Here is an 18,656-nt window from a genome sequence, read left to right as displayed (position 1 = left end):
CCCTGTGTGAGGGGGGGGGTGGGGGTGTGTGTGGGGGGGGGTGGGGTGTGAGGGGGGGGTGACATGGGGGTGTGGGAGGGGGGAGGTGGAGGGGTTGGGTGGTCTTTTTGGGGGGGGGGTGGGGCTGGGTGGGTGAGGGGGGGGTGTTCCCTGTGTGTGGGGGGGGGGGTGGGGGTTGGGGTGTGTGGGGGGAGGTAGTTGTGTGTGAGGGGGGGGTGTGGGGTGGGGGACGGGTGTGAGGGTGAGGTTGTGTGGGGAGGTTTGGGTGGGTGTGTGTGGGGGGGGGTCTCTGTGTGTGAGGGGGGGTTGGGTGGTGGGGGGGGGGGGGGTCTGGGTTGGGGGGGGGGTCCCTTGGGGGGGTGGGTGTGGGGGGTGGGGGGGGGGGTTCTGGGTGTGTGTTGGGGGGGGGGGGTCTGGTGTGTGGGGGGGGGGGGGGTGGGTGTGGGGGGGGGGTGGGGTCTGGGGGGGGGGGGAGGGTGGGGGTCTGGGTGTAGTGGGGGGAGGGTGGTTTTGGGTGTGTGTGGGGGTGTGGGGGGGGGTTGGGTTGGGTGGGGGGGGGGGGTGGGGGTGTGGGGGGGGGGGGTGGGGGGGGGTTGTGAGGGGGGGGGGGGTGGGGTCTGGGTGTGGGGGGGGGGGTGTGGGGTCTGGGTGGGGGGGGGGAGGGGGGGGGGGGGGTGTGGTGAGGGGGGGGGGGGGGGTCTGGGTGTGGGGGGGGAGGGGGGGGGTCTGGGGTGTGGGGGGGGGTGGGGTGGGGTGTGGGGGGGGGGGTGGGGGGGGGGGGGGGGGGGGGGGTGGTGGGGGGGGGGGGGGGGGTTGGGGTTTGGGGGTGTGAGGGGGGGGTCCTGGGTGTGTTGTGGGGGGGGGGGGGTGGGGGTCTGGGTGTGGGGGGGGGGGGGGGGGGGGGGGGGGGGGGGGGTGGGGGTCTGGGTGGGAGGGGGGGGGGTGGGGGTCTGGGTGTTGTGGGGGGGGGGTGGGGGGTCTGGGTGTGGGGGGGGGGTGGGGGTCTGGGTGTGGGGGGGGGGGGGGGGGGGTCTGGGTTGTGGGGTGATGGGAGGGGGGGGGTCCTGGGGGTGGGGGGGGGGGAGGGGGGGGGTCGGAGTGTGGGGGGGGTGGGGGTGGGGGTCTGGGGTGAGGGGGGTCCCTGGGGGGGGGGGGAGGGGGGGGGGTGGGGGGGGGGGGGGGGGGGGGGGGGGGGGGGGGGGGGGGGGTGAGGGGGGGGGAGGGGGGGGGGGGGGGGGGGGGGGGGGGGTCTGGTGTGGGGGGGGGGGGGGGGGGGGGGTGGGGGGGGGGGGGGGGGGGGTGGGGGGGGGGGGGGGGGTCGGGGTGGGGTGGGGGGGGGGGGGGGGGGGGGGGGGGGGGGGGAGGGGGGGGGGGCGGGGGGGGGGGGCGGGGGGGAGGGGGGGGGTGGGGGGTGGGGGGGGGGGTGGGGGGTCTGGGTGTGGGGGGGGGGGGTGGGGGTCTGGGTGTGAGGGGGGGGGGGTGGGGTCTGGGGTGGGGGGGGGGGGTGGGTGTGGGTGGTGGGTGTGTGGGTGTGGGTGGGGGGTGGGGGGGGGGGGGGGGGGGGGGGGGGGGGGGGGGGGGGGGGTGGGGGTGGGTGGGGGGGGGGGTGGGGGGGGGTGGGGGGGGGGTGGGGGGGGGGGGGGGGGGGGGTGGGGGGGGGGGGGGGTGGGTGGGGTGCGGGGGGGGTGGGGGGGGGGGGGGGGGGGGGGGGGGGGGGGGGGGGGGGGGGGGGGGGGGGGGGGGGGGGGGAGGGGGGGGGGGGGGGTTGGGGGGGGGAGGGTGGGGGGGGGGGTGTGGAGGGGGGGGGGTGGGGGTCTGGGTGTGGGGGGGGGGGTTGGGTATGGGTGGTGAGGGGGGGAGGGTGGGGGTCTGGGGTGGGGGGGGGGGGGGTCTGGGTGTGGGGGGGGGGGGGTCTGGGTGTGGGGGGGGGGGGGTGGGGGTCTGGGTGTGGGGGGGGGGTGGGGGGGGGTCTGGGTGTGAGGGGGAGGGGGGGGTCTGGGTGGGTGAGGGGGGGGGTGGGGTCTGGGGTGGGGGGGGGTGGGGGTCTGGGTGGGGGGGGGGGGTGGGGGTGTGGGGGGGGGGGGGTCTGGGTGTGAGGGGGGGGGGGGGGTCTGGGGTGGGGGGGGGGGGTGGGGGGGGGGGGGTGGGGGGGGGGGGGGGGGGGTGGGGGGGGGTGGTGGTTGGTGTTGGGGGGGGGGGGGGGGGGGTGGGGGGGGGTGGGGGGGGGGGGGGGGGTGGGGGGGGGGGGGGGGGGGGTGGGGGGGGGGGGGGGGGGTGTGGGGGGGGGGGGGGGGGGGGGTGAGTGTCTATGAGTGTCACTGACCCTGCCTGTGATACAGCTGCAGCTGGAGCTCATCTCACTGGAGCACGACCACTTGGGGCAGGTCGACCCCATCTCCATGGTGCAGAGACAGGGTGGAGCGTCTGGTGAGTGTCTGACCCCTCTCACCCCCCCCCCCGCCCCGCCACCGTACCCTCACACAGTACCCTCCCAATCGCCGACCCTCTCCCCCCTCTCTGGGGCACCATCATGGGGGGGAAAGGTCTCCGTGGATTGTCACCTTGTCCATGGTGGAGAAGCTCGTGTGGTCCTGAGATCCTGAGAGCAACGCCGTCTGGAGCGATGCTCCTGGTAGGGCCACACATGGCGGTAAGCTTGAGGGGGGAGGACTTGGACAGAGAGCAATCCAACCAAGACCTCAACGGTGCAACGGGCGGAGGACGATGGCTGACCTTAGTGGAACATCACAGGATGCGATTTGGCCCTTCGAGCCAGCACCGCCATTCATTGTGATCATGGCTGATCGTCCCCAATCAATAACCCGTGCCTGCCTTCTCCCCATATCCCTTGACTCCACTAGTCCCTAGAGCTCTATCTAACACTCTCTTAAACCCATCCAGTGATTTGGCCTCCACTGCCCTCTGTGGCAGGAAATTCCATAAATTCACAACTCTCTGGGTGAAAACGTTTTTTTCTCACCTCAGTCTTAAATGACCTCCCCTTTATTCTTAGACTGTGTGGCCCCTGGTTCTGGACTCGCCCAACATTGAGAACATTTTTCCTGCATGTAGCTTGTCCAGTCCTTTTATAATTTTATATGTTTCTATAAGAACCCCCTCATCCTTCTAAACTCCAGTGAATACAAGCATAGTCTTTTCAATCTTCCCTCATATGACAGTCCCGCCATCCCAGGGATCAATCTCGTGAACCTACGCTGCACTGCCTCAATCACAAGGATGTCCTTCCTCAAATTAGGAGACCAAAACTGTACACAATACTCTAGATGTGGTCTCACCAGAGCCCTATACAACTGCAGAAGAACCTCTTTACTCCTATACTGAAATCCTCTTGTTATGAAGCCCAACATTCCATTAGACTTCTTCACTGCCTGCTGTATCTGCACGCCAACTTTCAGTACAAGGCTGTACCTTCCCCATACCAAACCTAACCACATTGAGATAATAATCTGCCTCCTTGTTTTTGCCGCCAAAGTGGATAACCTCACATTTACCTATATTCTACTGCAGCTGCCACGCATCTGCCCACTCATTCAACCTGTCCAGGTCACCCTGCAACCTCCTAACATCCTCTTCACAGTTCACACTGCCACCCAGCTTTGTGTCATCCGCAAACTTGCTCGTGTTGCTCCTAATTCCCTCTTCCAAATCATTAATATATATGGTAAACAGTTGCGGCCCCAACACCGAGCCTTGCGGCACTCCACTCGCCACTGCCTGCTATTCTGAAAAGGACCCGTTCACTCCTACACTTTGCATCCGGTCTGCCAACCAATTTTCTATCCATGTCAACACCCTACATCCAATACCATGTGCTCTCATTTTAGTCACCAGTCTCCCGTGCGGGACCTTATCAAAGGCTTTCTGAAAGTCTAGATACACTACATCCACTGGCACCCCTTCATCCATTTTAATAGTCACATCCTCAAAAAATTCCAGAAGTTTAGTCAAGCATGATTTTACTCGAAAACTAGACTGAATAAAATGTTTCCAAATGTCGCTCCCATCTGTGACCAATGTGCGTCTCAAAACGCCACTATAACACACTCTTTTGTCTCCTGTACAAAACTGCATAAATTCTGGAATGAAATTATTGGAACTTTTACAAACCTATTTAACACAAAACTGAACCACGATATAGAGCTGATTATCTTTGGATCAATGGAAGACGGATGTAAACTAAAGACGCCTCAAAAATCTCTTCTTAACTTTGGCTTAATAACGGCAAAAAAACTCATACTTAAATTTTGGAAATATGCAGCCCCACCAACTCTCAAAATGTGGATAACAAATATGTCTGAAATGTTACATCTTGAAGAAATGAGACCCCTCCTGATAGGCAAAACAGACCAATTCTTAATGATTTTGTCTTCTTTTATCGACTTTTTACAAGCAGACGGTGGAACACAACCTTAGAAATTAAACGTTTCAGAACCGGGTGAGGGGTGGATAAAGATATTAAATAGGTATATCTCTTTCAATCTCTTTATTTTATATTTCCTTTCTGTCCCTCTGTCTTTTTTTTCTTCGCTTTTTTCTACTGTATCTCCTTCTACCTCTTCTTTGGGTTTTCTTTACTATCTCACGAACTAACACTACAGCTTTAGATATTTTCTCCTCTATCTTGACTACTCTCATTTTCTGTTCTATGCTGCTAAATTTGAAAAAAAGTTGTACATGGACTGTATTACCTCATTATGTATTAGATACTTATGTACTACATTATTGTACTTCTAATTTTTAAAATAGCATGATTTCCCTTTCATAAATCCATGTTGACTTGGACTAATCGTTTTACTGCTATCCAAATGCCCCATTATTACCTCTTTAATAATTGACTCCAGCATCTTTTCCACCACCGAAGTCAGGCTAGCTGGTCTGTAATTCCACATTTTCTCTCTCGCTCCTTTCTTGAAAAGTGGGATAACATTAGCTATCCTCCAATCTACAGGAACTGATCCTGAATCTATTGAACATTGGAAAATGACCACCAATGTATCCACTATTTCTAGAGCCACCTCCCTGAGGACCCTGGGATGCAGACCATCAGGTCCAGGGGATTTATCATCCTTCAGTCCCATTAGCCTACTCAATACTATTTCTGGCCTAATGAAATTTTCTTTCAGTTTCTCTACCCCATTAGATCCTCTGTCCTCCAGTACACCTGGGAGATTGTTTGTGTCTTCCTTAGTGAAGACAGATCCGAAGTACCTATTCAACTCATTTGACTTTGCTACTCATTCCTTTGACTTTGCTACTCTTTTTCCCTTAACATCTCTAAAGAAGCTTTAACTGTCCTTCTTTATATTCCTGGCCAGCTTCCCTTCGTACTTCATCTTTTCAGCCCCTATTGCCCATTTTGTTTCCTTCTGTTGGCTTATGAAAGTTTCCCAATCCTCTCGCTTCCGGCTACTCTTTGCTGTGTTATACATCTTTTATTTTAGTTTTATTCTATCCCTAACTTCTCTTGTCAGCCACGGTTGCCTCCTACACCCCTTAGAATCTTTCTTCCTTTTTGGAATGAAATGATCCTGCATCTTCCGCATTATGCCCAGAAATTCCTGCCATTGCTGTTCCACTGTCATTCCTGCTAGGATGTCTTTCCGGTCTACTTTGGCCAGCTCCCCTCTCATGCCTACATAGTCTGCCCCAAAGCCCCTGGCTGAGCCTTGCTCCTGACGCCGGTCCCAGGACCCAACTCTTTTACACACCCGGAGCGGAACCGGAGCAGATTCTCAGCCACTGGTCTTCATCCCAAGGCCCGAAGAAAGGATAAAGTTTATCCGTGAATTTATTCCCAGTGAAGGTGTGGAGATGGTACTTGGTGTCCGCGTCGTAAAATGAAACTGTCCCGGACTCGTAACTGAGATAAACTCCCACCCTCTCGGGGATGGGACGGGCGAAGAGATGGAGTGGAGGGGAGGTGACTGCATTAAACTCGTCAAACCACCGCCTGATCCTCCAGACTCCAGTCTCCGGGGCCGGTGTGACCCGTCCTTTCTCCACAGAATCTGCGGCGACTCCCAGACTCCAGCCCCGACTTCCTGCCACCTCCACCTCCCAGTAATGTCTCCCTGATGTGAATCCCTCCGATCCCAGCACACACGGCCAGATTGTAAACCTCTTCCCGGTGTCAGGGAGACTCCTCTGTGTCCCAGTCAGTCTCACCCTCTTCCGATCCTCAGACACCTCGAGCAGCGGATGCGCTGTTTCCACATCCAGGGTGACGGAGACTGGGGGGAGAAGCAGAGAATCAGAGAGTCCCCGGGGGTCGGTCGGGGGGAGACTCGGGCAGCGCGGCCCCGGGACTGGGGGAGAAGCCGCTCGGCCTCAGGCACAGGCGGGCGGACAACTGACACCTTGTCCGGGGTTTCACCCACAACAACATCGGATGGACACCCGGAGTTTTTAACCGGGCAGAAGAGGGGAAATTCCGCGGGTTATCGGCAACAGGAGAGGGTGGTCCGTGCGGATGGGGAAAACGAATGCGGAAAGTGAGGATGAACGAGACATTGTGGGTGGGGATGGAGAAATAAGGCAGGCATTCAAATACCTTGCCAGTAGATGGCGAGGGAGGGACAGATTGGAATGTGAGTGGTAATTAGAGGTCGTTAAAGAGAATGTAGAGATGTGGGGTGGAGTTGCCGTGGTCATACTGAACAGGAGTGGACTAGACGGGCGAGGTAATCTGCCACTGTTTACTTGCTTTCCTGCGTGGAGGGTGAGACAGGGAGGGTGAATCGGACCATGTTGAGCAGAAGTTGACTAATCGGTAGTTGTATAGGATGTGTGGAGACTTGTGGTTGTAGGGTCGCTGGAAGAGTGGAGATTTACGCTTGGATTTGATGCGTCTGTACAACCAAGAACACGCGGATCTCACTGTAAACCAATATATGATCTTCACTGAGGGAATTAATAATGTTCTGAATGTAAGGCTGGTCCAGATAGCGAAGGCAGATGGGATCCAAGCGAGCTGGTGAAATGGATACAAAATTGTCTTTGTGTTTGGAGGTAGAAGGTAGTGGTAGAAGGATGATTTTTCTGCTTGGAGGTCTGTGACTGGTGGTGTGTAGCAGAGATCTGTGTTGCAACATTTGCTGTCGATTTTATGGTTTCATACCTTGGATGTGAATGTAGCAGGTGTGACTACTAAGTTTGCAGAGAACAGGTAATGTACATAGCGAGAAAGTCTGTCATAGAAACATAGAAAATAGGTGCAGGAGGAGACGATTTGGCCCTTCGAGCCAGCACCGCCATTCATTGTGATCATGGCTTATCGTCCCCAATCAATAACCTGTGCCTGCCTTCTCCCCATATCCCTTGACTCCACTAGCCCCTAGAGCCCTATCTAACTATCTCTTAAATCCATCCAGTGATTTGGCCTCCAGTGCCCTCTGTGGCAGGGAATTCCATAAATTCACAACTCTCTGGGTGAAAAAGTTTTTTCTCACCTCAGTCTTAAATGACCTCCCCTTTAATTCTAAGACTGTGGCCCCTGGTTCTGGACTCGCCCAACATTGAGAACATTTTTCCTGCATGTAGCTTGTCCAGTCCTTTTATAATTTTATATGTTTCTATAAGAACCCCCTCATCCTTCTAAACTCCAGTGAATATAAGCCTAGTCTTTTCAATCTTCCCTCATATGACAGTCCCGCCATCCCAGGGATCAATCTCGTGAACCTACGCTGCACTGCCTCAATCACAAGGATGTACTTTCTCAAATAAGGAGACCAAAACTGTTCGTAATGCTCGAGATGTGGTCTCACCATAGCCCTATACCACTGCAGAAGAACCTCTTTACTCCTATACTGAAATCCTCTTGTTATGAAGCCCAACACAGCTTTCTTCACTGCCTGCTGTACCTGCACGCCAACTTTCAGTGACCTGTGTACAAGGACACCGAGGTCTCGCTGTACCTCCCCCATACCTATCCTAACCCCAATGAGATAATAATCTTCCCCCTTGTTTTTGCCGCCAAAGTGGATAACATCACATTTATCTATATTATACTGCATCTGCCACGCATCTGCCCACTCACTCAACCTGTCTAGGTCACCCTGCAACCTCCTAACTTCCTCTTCACAGTTCACACTGCCACCCAGCTTTGTGTCATCTGCAAACTTGCTGGTGTTGCTCCTAATTCCCTCTTCCAAATCATTAATATATATGGTAAACAGTTGCGGCCCCAACACCGAGCCTTGCGGCACTCCACTCGCCACTGCCTGCCAATCTGAAAAGGACCCGTTCACTCCTACACTTTGCTTCCAGTCTGCCAACCAATTTTCTATCCATGTCAACACCCTACCCCCAATACCATGTGCTCTCATTTTAGTCTCCAGTCTCCCGTGCGGGACCTTATCAAAGGCTTTCTGAAAGTCTAGATACATCACACCCACTGGCACCCCTTCATCCATTTTAATTGTCACATCCTCAAAAAATTCCAGAAGATTAGTCAAGCATGATTTTACTCGAAAACTAGACTGAATAATCTTGACTACTCTCATTTTCTGTTCTATTCTGCTAAATTTGAAAAAAGTTGTATATGAACTGTATTATCTCATTATGTATTAGATACTTATGTACTACATTATTGTACTTACGACGTCTCAAAAATCTCTTCTTAACTGTGGCTTAATAACGGCAAAAAAACTCATACTTAAATTTTGGAAAAATGCAGCCACACCAACTCCCATTCTCCCAGGAAAAAGGATTTATTCAAGCGCAAACTAACTTCACTTTGAGTCTGCGATGTTTCCCCCAAAGTCCATTAATAGTATCGATCTTCACGTCTAAGTATTACATAGAAACATAGAAAATAGGTGCAGGAGTAGGCCATTTGGCCCTTCGAGCCTGCATCGCCACTCAATATGATCATGGCTGATCATCCAACTCAGTATCCTGAACCTGCCTTCTCTCCATACCCCCTGATCCCTTTAGCCACAAGGGCCACATCTAACTCCCTCTTAAATATAGCCAATGAACTGGCCTTAACTACATTCTGTGGCAGAGAATTCCTGAGATACATAAAGATCTTTAAAAAGAACAATGGAAAAGGTATTAGTTTTACCTCGTTTGATGATATCAGATGTTTCTCTCAATGCCATGTTGTAGAAAAAGGTGCGATCAAACTTTTCAATCGGAAACGCACCATCTTCCACCGACATTAGTTTGGCTTCATCACTAACCCTGCAAATATTTAACAGCTATTTATTCACTGAGCATTCGCAAATTGATCAGCCGTTCTATTAAAACATACATTGTTGCAGTCAAAAACATGTCGTACCTCCTCTTGCGACCAACTTCCTCCTGAAATAAACAAAAACACAAATCTTAATTGATCGAGATGGATCATCTTGATCCTGACAGCTGCTTTTTCACCAAATTGCTCCATAAAAATCATAGGAATGTCGATGAAAATAATTGAGAGTATTTAACTTACTTGTAACAGCGGGCAGGTTGTGGGATTATATCTGAAGAAGATGTCAGAGATAATTCGATTGAGCATTTTAAGACCAATGGCGGATTTAAATGGGTGGGGGTTAGAAATATTATCACTACTTTTGGGGAGACCAAAAATCTAAGCTGAAATGTACGGTGGCCTTTAATGAATTCCATAAGAAATGCAGTAAACAGAATGTGGAACTCACAGGTCAGACTGAAGGCAATATTGCAGATAAATATGGAATAAATACACGTGGATTCCTGGAATTTGAGGAATTATTATCGGATGTAGTGAGTAGATGGAACAGACGGAACATTCACCCAGTTCTGAATTACTGGTAAATGCTACATTTATTTCAGAAACCCACCATTTTATGACTGTGCATTTTCACTTCACCAAACTGTAGTGTAACCCCTCACCTTCAGAAATATCATGCCATCCTTGTGGTCTGTGTGTTCCTGTAGCTTTGAGAGATCCTCCTGAAGGGATTTTAAATATTCTTGAATCTCCTGAAGATTTTTCTCCATTGTTTTTACAATCTTCTTCTCCTCTTCCCGGATATCTCTGAGTAAGCGCTGGCCTTTCTCAGTGAGAATCTGGTGCAGTTCACCAAACTGGGATGTGACCTGTGACTGAAGGTTGTGTGACTGTTTCTGTCAGATGAAATAATAATAATAATAATAACAACTTTATTTGTTAAGCACCTTAAGAACAACCAAAGCTGACCAAAGTGCTGTACAGAAAAAAGAAAACAAGCAAGACATCATAAAACAGGCAGAACAACAGAACATACAACTAACACGAGGTGCATAAATTACATACAAAAATCCAAACAAGAAATTAAAAAACATAAAACACGAGTACGAACAACGCAGCAAAACCAAGCAAATAAAGTTAATAAACAATTCAACACCTCACTGGTCTACAAAGGCCATGGAGAATAGATATGTCTTCAGGAGTGACTTAAAAACAGCTAGAGAAGGGGCCTGTTTAACGTGCAGAGGCAATTCATTCCACAATCTCGGAGCCGACACAGCAAAGGCACGGTCCCCTCTGAGCTTTCGCTTAGTCTTTGGCTCAATCAGGAGCAGCTGATCATCTGACCTGAGAGAGCGGGAGGGCGAATAAGGGTGAAGAAGCTCAGATAGGTAGGACGGGGCAAGACCACTTAGGGATTTAAAAATAAATAAAAGAAAGATGAGAATTAATATATTGTATCATTCTGTTGTGTTTCCTCATGACATGGATGGTGACATCTGGCTGGTCAATGTCGAGCCATGTAGCGCAGAAATAGGTCCTTCGGCCCAACATGTCCTATACGTATCTACACTAATCCCGTTTACCTGTATTTAATCCATAGCTGTAATTACCGTGGTAGTTTAAGAGTTTGTCTTAATAATTCAGAAATATTTGGTGAAAGTAATGTACAAGCACATCATTTCCATTTCCCCAATTCAAGTCCCTGCATCCAGGGGCGTAAACCGCTATCAAAACATGGGAGGATGCATTTTCTTGGCGGCCGCTGCGTACACACACACACAAATGCACATACACACACACGCACACACACACAGACACAGACACACACACACAGACACACACACACACAGACACACACACACAGACACACACACACACAGCACACGCGAGGCTTCAGCCGTGGGCAATGCGGACGGTAATTAGCTCAGGATTCTTCCAGTTTCCAGCCCCGCAATGTGGATACTTCTACTATGGGGCTGTTAGAATGAGTTAACTAGTGCAAATCTGTACCACAGATTTAAAATACACTGGACGACATGCTTGACAACATAATATAAGGACAGGACACTTTCAAGCTGTACTATGGAAACCAAGCTATTAGGCGACCTAAAACTTTGAATTCTCAGATGTATTAAACGAGTGCAGGTGCCGTTTAATAATTCAGGAGCTGACTGCTCTGTCTATGGTGAGTGTGTTTGTTGGATGTTATTTAAAGCATGATTTTGCTTCAGCAGCAGTCTGTACAGCAGGCTTTAAAGATTTGTTTTACACACTGTATATTCAACAAGTTCTGAAGTTACTTGTATTGGGTGTGTGTGTGTGTGGCTTCACTGTGTGTGTGTGTGTGTGTGTGTGTGTGTGCATGTGTGTGTGTGTGAGTCAGTGTGAGTGTGTGTGTCTGTGTGTGTGTGTTTGTGTGTGTGTGTAAATGTTTGTGGGTGTGTGTGTGTGTGTGTGAATGAGTGTGTGTGTAAATGAGTGTGTGTGTGTATGTATGTGTGTGTGTGTGTGTGAATGAGTGTGCTGTGTGTGTGTGTATGAGTGTGAATGAGTCTGTGTGTGTGTGTGTACATGAGTCTGTGTGTGTCTATTGCGTCCAGTTTTGGTCTCCTAATCTGAGGAAAGACATTCTTGCCGTAGAGGGAGTACAGAGAAGGTTCACCAGACTGATTCCTGGGATGGCAGGACTTTAATATGAAGAACGACTGGATAGACTTGGCTTGTACACGCTAGAATTCAGAAGATTGAGGGGGGATCTTATAGAAACTTACAAAATTCTTAAGGGGTTGGACAGGCTAGACGCAGGAAGATTATTCCCGATGTTGGGGAAGTCCTGAACTAGGGGTCACAGTTTAAGGATAAGAGGGAAGTATTTTAGGACCGAGATGAGAAAATCATTTTTTACTCAAAGAGTGGTGAATCTGTGGAATTCTCTGCCACAGAAGGTAGTTGAGGCCAGTTCATTGGCTATATTTAATAGGGAGTTAGATGTGGCCCTTGTGGCTAAAGGGATCAGGGGGTATGGAGAGAAGGCAGGGATGGGATACTGAGTTGGATGATCAGCCATGATCATATCGAATGGCGGTGCAGGCTCGAAGGGCCGAATGGCCGACTCCTGCACCTATTTTCTATGTTTCTATGAATGTGTGTGTGTGTGTGTGTGTGTATGAATGAGTGTGTGTGTGTATGTGTATGTATGAGTGTGTATATGTATGAGTCTGTGTATATATGAGTCTGTGTGTGTATATGGGGCTGTGTGTGTATATGATTCTGCGTGTCTGTGTGTGTGTGAGGCTGTGTTTGTGTGTGTCTGTGTGTGTGTGTGTCTGTGTGTGAGTGTCTGTGTGAGGTGGAGTGTGTGTGGGATCAACAAATAACAAATAGTACAAATAATGTAATCTTCGTAGTTCAGAGCTTATTTGTTATGTTTAATAGCCTGATGGCTGTCAGAAAGAAGCTGTTCCTCAATGTGGATGTTACAGTTTTCAGTTTGCAAAAGTCGGACATGACTCCAGAACTGTCAGTCAGTCCACAAGCCGTGAGTCAGTCAGTCCGTCCAAGGGCCATCAGTTAATCCCAAGGCAGTGAGCGAGTCCAGAGGCCATGAGTAAGTCGCTCACCGCCCCCCCCCCCCCCCCGCCCCCCAACTGACATCCCCACCTCAAGACGCTGCCCTCCGCCTGGCTATAGGACGCTCCCCCTCCTGCCCCCTACTGAAGCCGCCCCCATCCCCTGCTACAGGACACCCCCCCTCCCTCATCAGCCCACGAGAGCCCCTGCCTGAAGCCGTCCCCCTCCCTCTGCTGCAGGACGTTTGCCAGCCCCCACCCCACCCCAACCGCCCCGCCTCCAAAAAATGTTTTGCACAAATTCCTTCAGTGAGTCCAGAGGTTTGCGAATTACAACAAAACAATGGAATTCTCTAATTTGCCACAACCAAGAAATGGAAGAATGCACCTTGATGATGACAATCCAGAATTGCTGCAAGAATTGCAATATGATAGAACTGAACAACAGCAATTTGTTGTGGAGAATGGGCCTTTGCTGAATGCTGAGCAGAGAGCAGTGTATGCACTCAATTTAACATCAAGTTTTGCTATGTCGATCCATAAAGCACAAGGACAAACAATGCAAAAGGTGTTGATCTACCTCGACAAACCGATATTTCAGCATGGAAAACCAGCCGAGGAAAGATGAAGGGAAATGGCAATGTTTTCCTGAAGGATGGAACATCGACCAAGAATTTTGTCATTAAAAGCGTGCTTCGTTGAATGATGACTTCTGAGATAAATTCTCAGATATTCTTGGTTACAATTTGACCGCACAATCTCTCTATATTTAAATTGTCTCTTTTTTTATCAACAGCAAAGAGACATAAAGATGCAGTGAGCAGCAACAAGAGACAGAACAAGAAATAACTTAATAATTCTCATCTATAACAGTTAAATTGTTCTTATAATTTAAGTCATTCACATTTTAAACTTTAATAAATCCTTTTTCCAATTTTCATGCGGCATGTTCTTCATCACAAATGGGAACCGAAAGGGCAGGAATAGGCTACTCCGTGGGAGAGCCACTAAGAGTGCATGGGGGGGGGAGGTTGTGGGGAGATGGACTCAATGCGTGGGGGGGAGGGGAATGGCAAGGAGCAGAGTGGGGGGTGAAGGGAGGATGGGTGACTGAGTGCACTGCCAGCGTACCAGTCGAAGAGGCTGCACTGCCAGCCAACGAGCCGTGAGTAGGTGAACTGCCAGCCCACCAGCTGTAAGTGACTGAACTGCCAGCCCACCAGCCGTGAGTAAGTGAACTGCCAGCCCACCAGCTGTAAGTGACTGAACTACCAGCCCACCAGGCGAGAGTGGCTTCACTGCCAGCCCACCAGCCATGAGTAGTGATTGAACTGCCAGCCCCCCAGCTGAGAGTGGCTTCACTGCCAGCCCACCAGCCCTGAGTGAGTGAACTGCCAGCCCCCCAGCCCGAGAGTGGCTTCACTGCCAGCCCACCAGCCATGAGTAAGTGAACTGCCAGCTCACCAGCCATAAGTGACTGAACTGCCACCCCGATAATCCATTCAGTCCACTCTCTCTCCCTTCTCTCTCACAGAATATGTCACCTGTTTTGGGCAGAATTTCTGGCAGTTTCACAGCTGAGTGCCAGGTCTGAGTGAGTGTACTGCCAGGCCTCAGTGGCTGAGCTGCCTGGTGTCAGTGACTGAGCTTCCAGCCCAATAATCCATTCGGCCCACAATGTTCATACTAGCCCTCTGGAAATCAGCCCCTTCGGCCCACAACACCCATACTGGCGCAACAGAAAGACCCCCCCACACTGGCCAGCATTATTGGAATTGGTGGAGAGGTGGACTATTGCGTTGGGTGACCAGCCCTCCCGTATAATGCTGGGACCCAACGGGTCTCACTTAGTCTAGTATTTACTAAGGATTAAGGAATGCTTATCGGTGTAACAGTTAAAGTGACAGTTAACACATCGTTTTCATCTCAGTCAGAGGAATTAAGTGACAAACGACTCGAATAGTTCTGCAGTACACTACTCATGAAACCTGACACAATACTTGTAAAGAATATGGAATAGATGAGCATTTATCATTGACAAATTATGACATTTTCAGAGTCTTTTCTTTTCAGTCTAATTCTTTTTAGAGTCTGAGCCAGCTGACCATGCATGCGGCCGCGACTGACTTCGGATGGAAACTGATTGCAAAATTAATGTTTCACAAAACACGGGGGGTTGTCCCCACCTCTGAAAACATGGGGGGCATGCCCCCTGCATTTTCTTGTCGGTTTTACAAAACAGTTGCAGTTCTTTCTGATGTTTCTCGCACTGAAGTTTACTTTTCTTCGCTGTGAGATTCGGGCTCAGTGCTCGAGCTTTCTCAGACAGTCTAACCAAGGCCCGATTCACCGTGAGGAAGCGGCCTGTAAACTCCTCTCTACATTCCGGGCAGTGGTTTCTCCCCTCCCTGTCCCAACTCTGTGTGATACAGGAGCGGCAGAAGTTGTGCCCACACTCCAGTATAACCGGATCGTGATCATGGCTGATCATCCACAATCAGTACCCCGTTCCTGCCTTCTCCCCATATCCCCTGACTCTGTTATCTTTAAGAGCCCTATCTAGCTCTCTCTTGAAAGTATACAGAAAACCCGCCTCCACCCCTCTGAGGCAGAGAATTCCACAGACTCACAACTCTCTGTGTGAGAAAGTGTTTCCTTTTCTCCGTTCTAAATGGCTTACCTCTTATGATTAAATTGTGGCCCCCGGTTCTGGACTCCCCCGACATCAGGAACATCTTTCCTGCCTCTAGAGTGTCCAAACCCTTAATAGTCTTATATGTTTCAATAAGATTCCCTCTCATCCTAAATCCCAGAGTATACAAGCCCAGCCGCTCCATTCTCTCAGCATATAGTCCCGCCATCATGGGAATTAACCTTGTGAACCTCCGCTGCACGCCCTCAATAGCAAGAGTCAATGCTGCACTCCCTCAATAGCTGTTAGATACTGACCAAGATGCCCCAACTGCGCTATTTCCACCTGTCTGCATTTGGCCCAGATAGTTCTAAAACATTTCTCTCCATGAACTTGTTCAAATATATTTTAGATGTTGTTATGGTACCTGACTCAACTACCTCTTCCGGCAGCTCGTTCCATATACCCACTACAAAAGTTGCCCTTCGTGTTTGTATTACATCTTTTCCATCTCACCTTAAACCAATGCCCTCACATTCTCGATCCCCCTACTAAGGGTAAAAGACTGAGCATTCACGCTATCATTTTGTTTCATGATATTATACACCTGTAATAGACCAATCTTCAGATTACTGAGTTCCAGGGAGTAAAGTCCTTGACCGCGGGTCCTCGACTACTGAGCTGTATAGAGTTGCCCATTTATTACACGCATCACATGGATCAAATCTACTCAGAATAATTACATCGATAGTACAAAGCCTCACCTGAACTCCAGAAATGCTCTCTTTCTGTTTCTGCTCCATTTTCTGGATCTCTGATGTTTTTTCTGTGAGAGATTTGAAAGAAGATTTCGCCTGATCCTGGGTTTGGATTCAGAGAATAAAAATGTGAGACAATAAAGAAAAGATTAGACAATTATGTGATCAAAATTGATTTGTTTTTACCTTGTAGATTTCAACAGCTTCATCTATCGGCTCGAAGCTGTGAGACATGTGTTCGTGCGCAGACGCGCAAATCAAACAGATCATTTTCTTGTCGGTTTTACAAAACAGTTGCAGTTCTTTCTGATGTTTCTCGCACTGAAGTTTACTTTTCTTCGCTGTGAGATTCGGGCTCAGTGCTCGAGCTTTCTCACACAGTCTAACCAAGGCCCGATTCACCGTGAGGGAGCGGCCTGTAAACTCCTCTCTACATTCCGGGCAGTGGTTTCTCCCCTCCCTGTCCCAACTCTGTGTGATACAGGAGCGGCAGAAGTTGTGCCCACACTCCAGTATAACCGGATCGGTGAAGATATTCTGGCAGATGGAACAAACTACCTCCTCGGTCCAACTCTCGACCGGGTCTTTCGCAGCCATTCCGGCACTTCCTGGTTCAAAGTATTTCCCACTGCGCACGCAGCCGTCTCGGGGGATGAATGTTATTTGGCTGGAAGTGTTCAGCAAAGATCCGCTATAAGATGTTTGGTGTTCAGTGTTCAGTGTCCTGGCCACTCCCAACTAATATCACACGAGGGAGGGGTCAGTTAGACATTAAACCGGCCTGAATATAGACGAAAGCGGAGAGATTGCCTTGGGATTGTCTAAAGCAGGACCGAAAGGGACTGGGACCAGCGCTAACGAGGTGTAACTGAGGCGGCATCTGTTGCATCTGTTGGGCAGTGGAACCCGCCGCCCGCATCTCCGTTCACAGCCCGGGATCAGGATGGAAGTAAACATATTTTAATCCACATCAGTACACTCTTCTCTCACGCTCCAGTCTTCAGGTGCATCTATATTTGGAGAAACCTGGCATCATTTCATATTGAGGATGGTCAGCTTGGAAGTAATTTGTTTCGTTTTGTTCACTCTGCTGTATGAAGAATGTGGACACATTGGTAAGGGTGAGGACAATATTTATGAGGACGTTGCCTGGGCCTGAGGGCCTCACTAGAGGTAGAAGTTGGGCAGACTGGGACCTTATACCCTGGAACGCAGTAGGATGAGGGGTGATCTTATAGAGATGTGTAAGATCATGAATAAAGCCGGCTTAAGGGCCACAATCCAATAGGAACTGGTGGACTCGAGGCATCAACTGGAGGCTGGGGTGCGGTGGCGAGGCAGCGATTTTGTTATCGAACGAGGAATCCGGCAGCACAATCCAGGGGCACAATTTTAAGTATTTCCTCCACTTTAAATACAGTTAATCATCTCAAATGCTTGAAACTAATAAACGGTCTGAAATACGATGACCGCAACACTTTTATTTTGTTTAAGATCCAACTCGCTCAAAGTGGTTGAAGATCAAATGTCCTTGGAATTGTCCGAGCGATCTACTCAGAGGGCAACTAGTGATGTGTAATAAATGCTGGTCTTGCAGCGACATCTACATCCTGAGAAATTGATCAGCTACTTACATTATTTTCTTAATAAGAAGGTTACATTTTGTTTATTAAGAACAGTATTGTATTAACTCATGAAGTTGATGAAAAACAAGTAAATAATAGCACAGTGTATTACTCAAGTTAGACAATCGGGTAGCTCTTGCGGTCTCCCCTGTTCGTTTCTCTCGTCATGCCGAATTGTGTCTCAGTCACCGCCACTGCGGCCACGTCGATGCCGGCCTCCAGCATCGGAATCTGTTCATTCTCTCTGCTCCGGATTCACCATCCCCACGGGCAATGGGTTCACACATCGGCCGATTCTGCAGTATCGGGTTTTACCAGCAGTTGGGGACCCTGGGCCGCGCAGACATTTAGACAGGTGGGAGAGAGACAAAAATAGGTGACGTCTCGGGTCGAGACCCTTCTTCAGTCTCAAGGTCTCGACCCAATACGTCACCTATTCCTTCACTCCATAGATGCTGCCTCACCCGCTGAGTTTCTCCAGCATTTTTCTCTACCTTCGTTTTTTCCCGCATCTGCAGTTCCTTCTTAAACATTTAGACAGCTTGGCATCAGTTGAAAGCGGCACTGCAGCGAACTGAACTGAACATGCATGAGGTTGCGTGCATGAAATTGGTACTAACCTTCTTAACGTGCTACATATGTTTAAACCATGTACTACTCTTTTGAAGTTATACAAGCATGCGATTTGTTTCATGTAACAATTCGCACGACCAATAAAAACGCACAAGAACCTATGCCCCTGTCACACTTAGGAAACCTGAACGGAAACCTCTGGAGACTTTGCGCCCCACCCAAGGTTTTCGTGCGGTTCCCGGAGGTTGCAGGTGGTTGCCGGAGGTTGCCAGTAGTGGA

The 18,656-nt window shown here is 50.3% G+C and overlaps 1 protein-coding gene across 1 annotated transcript; it reads right to left on the bottom strand.

The window, feature by feature from the left end:
• Positions 1-4,371: 4,371 nt before the first annotated feature.
• LOC129716444 (E3 ubiquitin-protein ligase TRIM39-like) lies at positions 4,372-16,832 on the bottom strand. The gene is made up of 6 exons (XM_055666314.1): positions 16,366-16,832; positions 16,186-16,281; positions 9,880-10,113; positions 9,302-9,324; positions 9,086-9,204; positions 4,372-6,251 (listed from the first exon to the last, which is right to left on the bottom strand). Exons 1-6 carry the CDS (start codon positions 16,774-16,776, stop codon positions 5,722-5,724), a joined length of 1,413 nt encoding a protein of 470 aa, XP_055522289.1. The 5' UTR covers positions 16,777-16,832; the 3' UTR covers positions 4,372-5,721.
• Positions 16,833-18,656: the final 1,824 nt, after the last annotated feature.

Source organism: Leucoraja erinacea, unplaced genomic scaffold (genome assembly GCF_028641065.1).
Source record: "Leucoraja erinacea ecotype New England unplaced genomic scaffold, Leri_hhj_1 Leri_237S, whole genome shotgun sequence".
Taxonomy (NCBI): Eukaryota; Metazoa; Chordata; class Chondrichthyes; order Rajiformes; family Rajidae; genus Leucoraja; species Leucoraja erinaceus.
This window is presented reverse-complemented; position numbering and strand designations above follow the sequence as displayed.

Coding starts and splice junctions, on each gene's coding strand:
- LOC129716444 (XM_055666314.1), bottom strand. CDS start 16,776: ATGGCTGCGAAAGACCCGGTCGAGAGTTGGACCGAGGAGGTAGTTTGT. Junction 10,114..16,185: donor AGAGCATTTCTGGAGTTCAG/GTGAGGCTTTGT, acceptor TTCATCTGACAG/AAACAGTCACACAACCTTCA. Junction 9,325..9,879: donor ATGGCATGATATTTCTGAAG/GTGAGGGGTTAC, acceptor TGTTTATTTCAG/GAGGAAGTTGGTCGCAAGAG.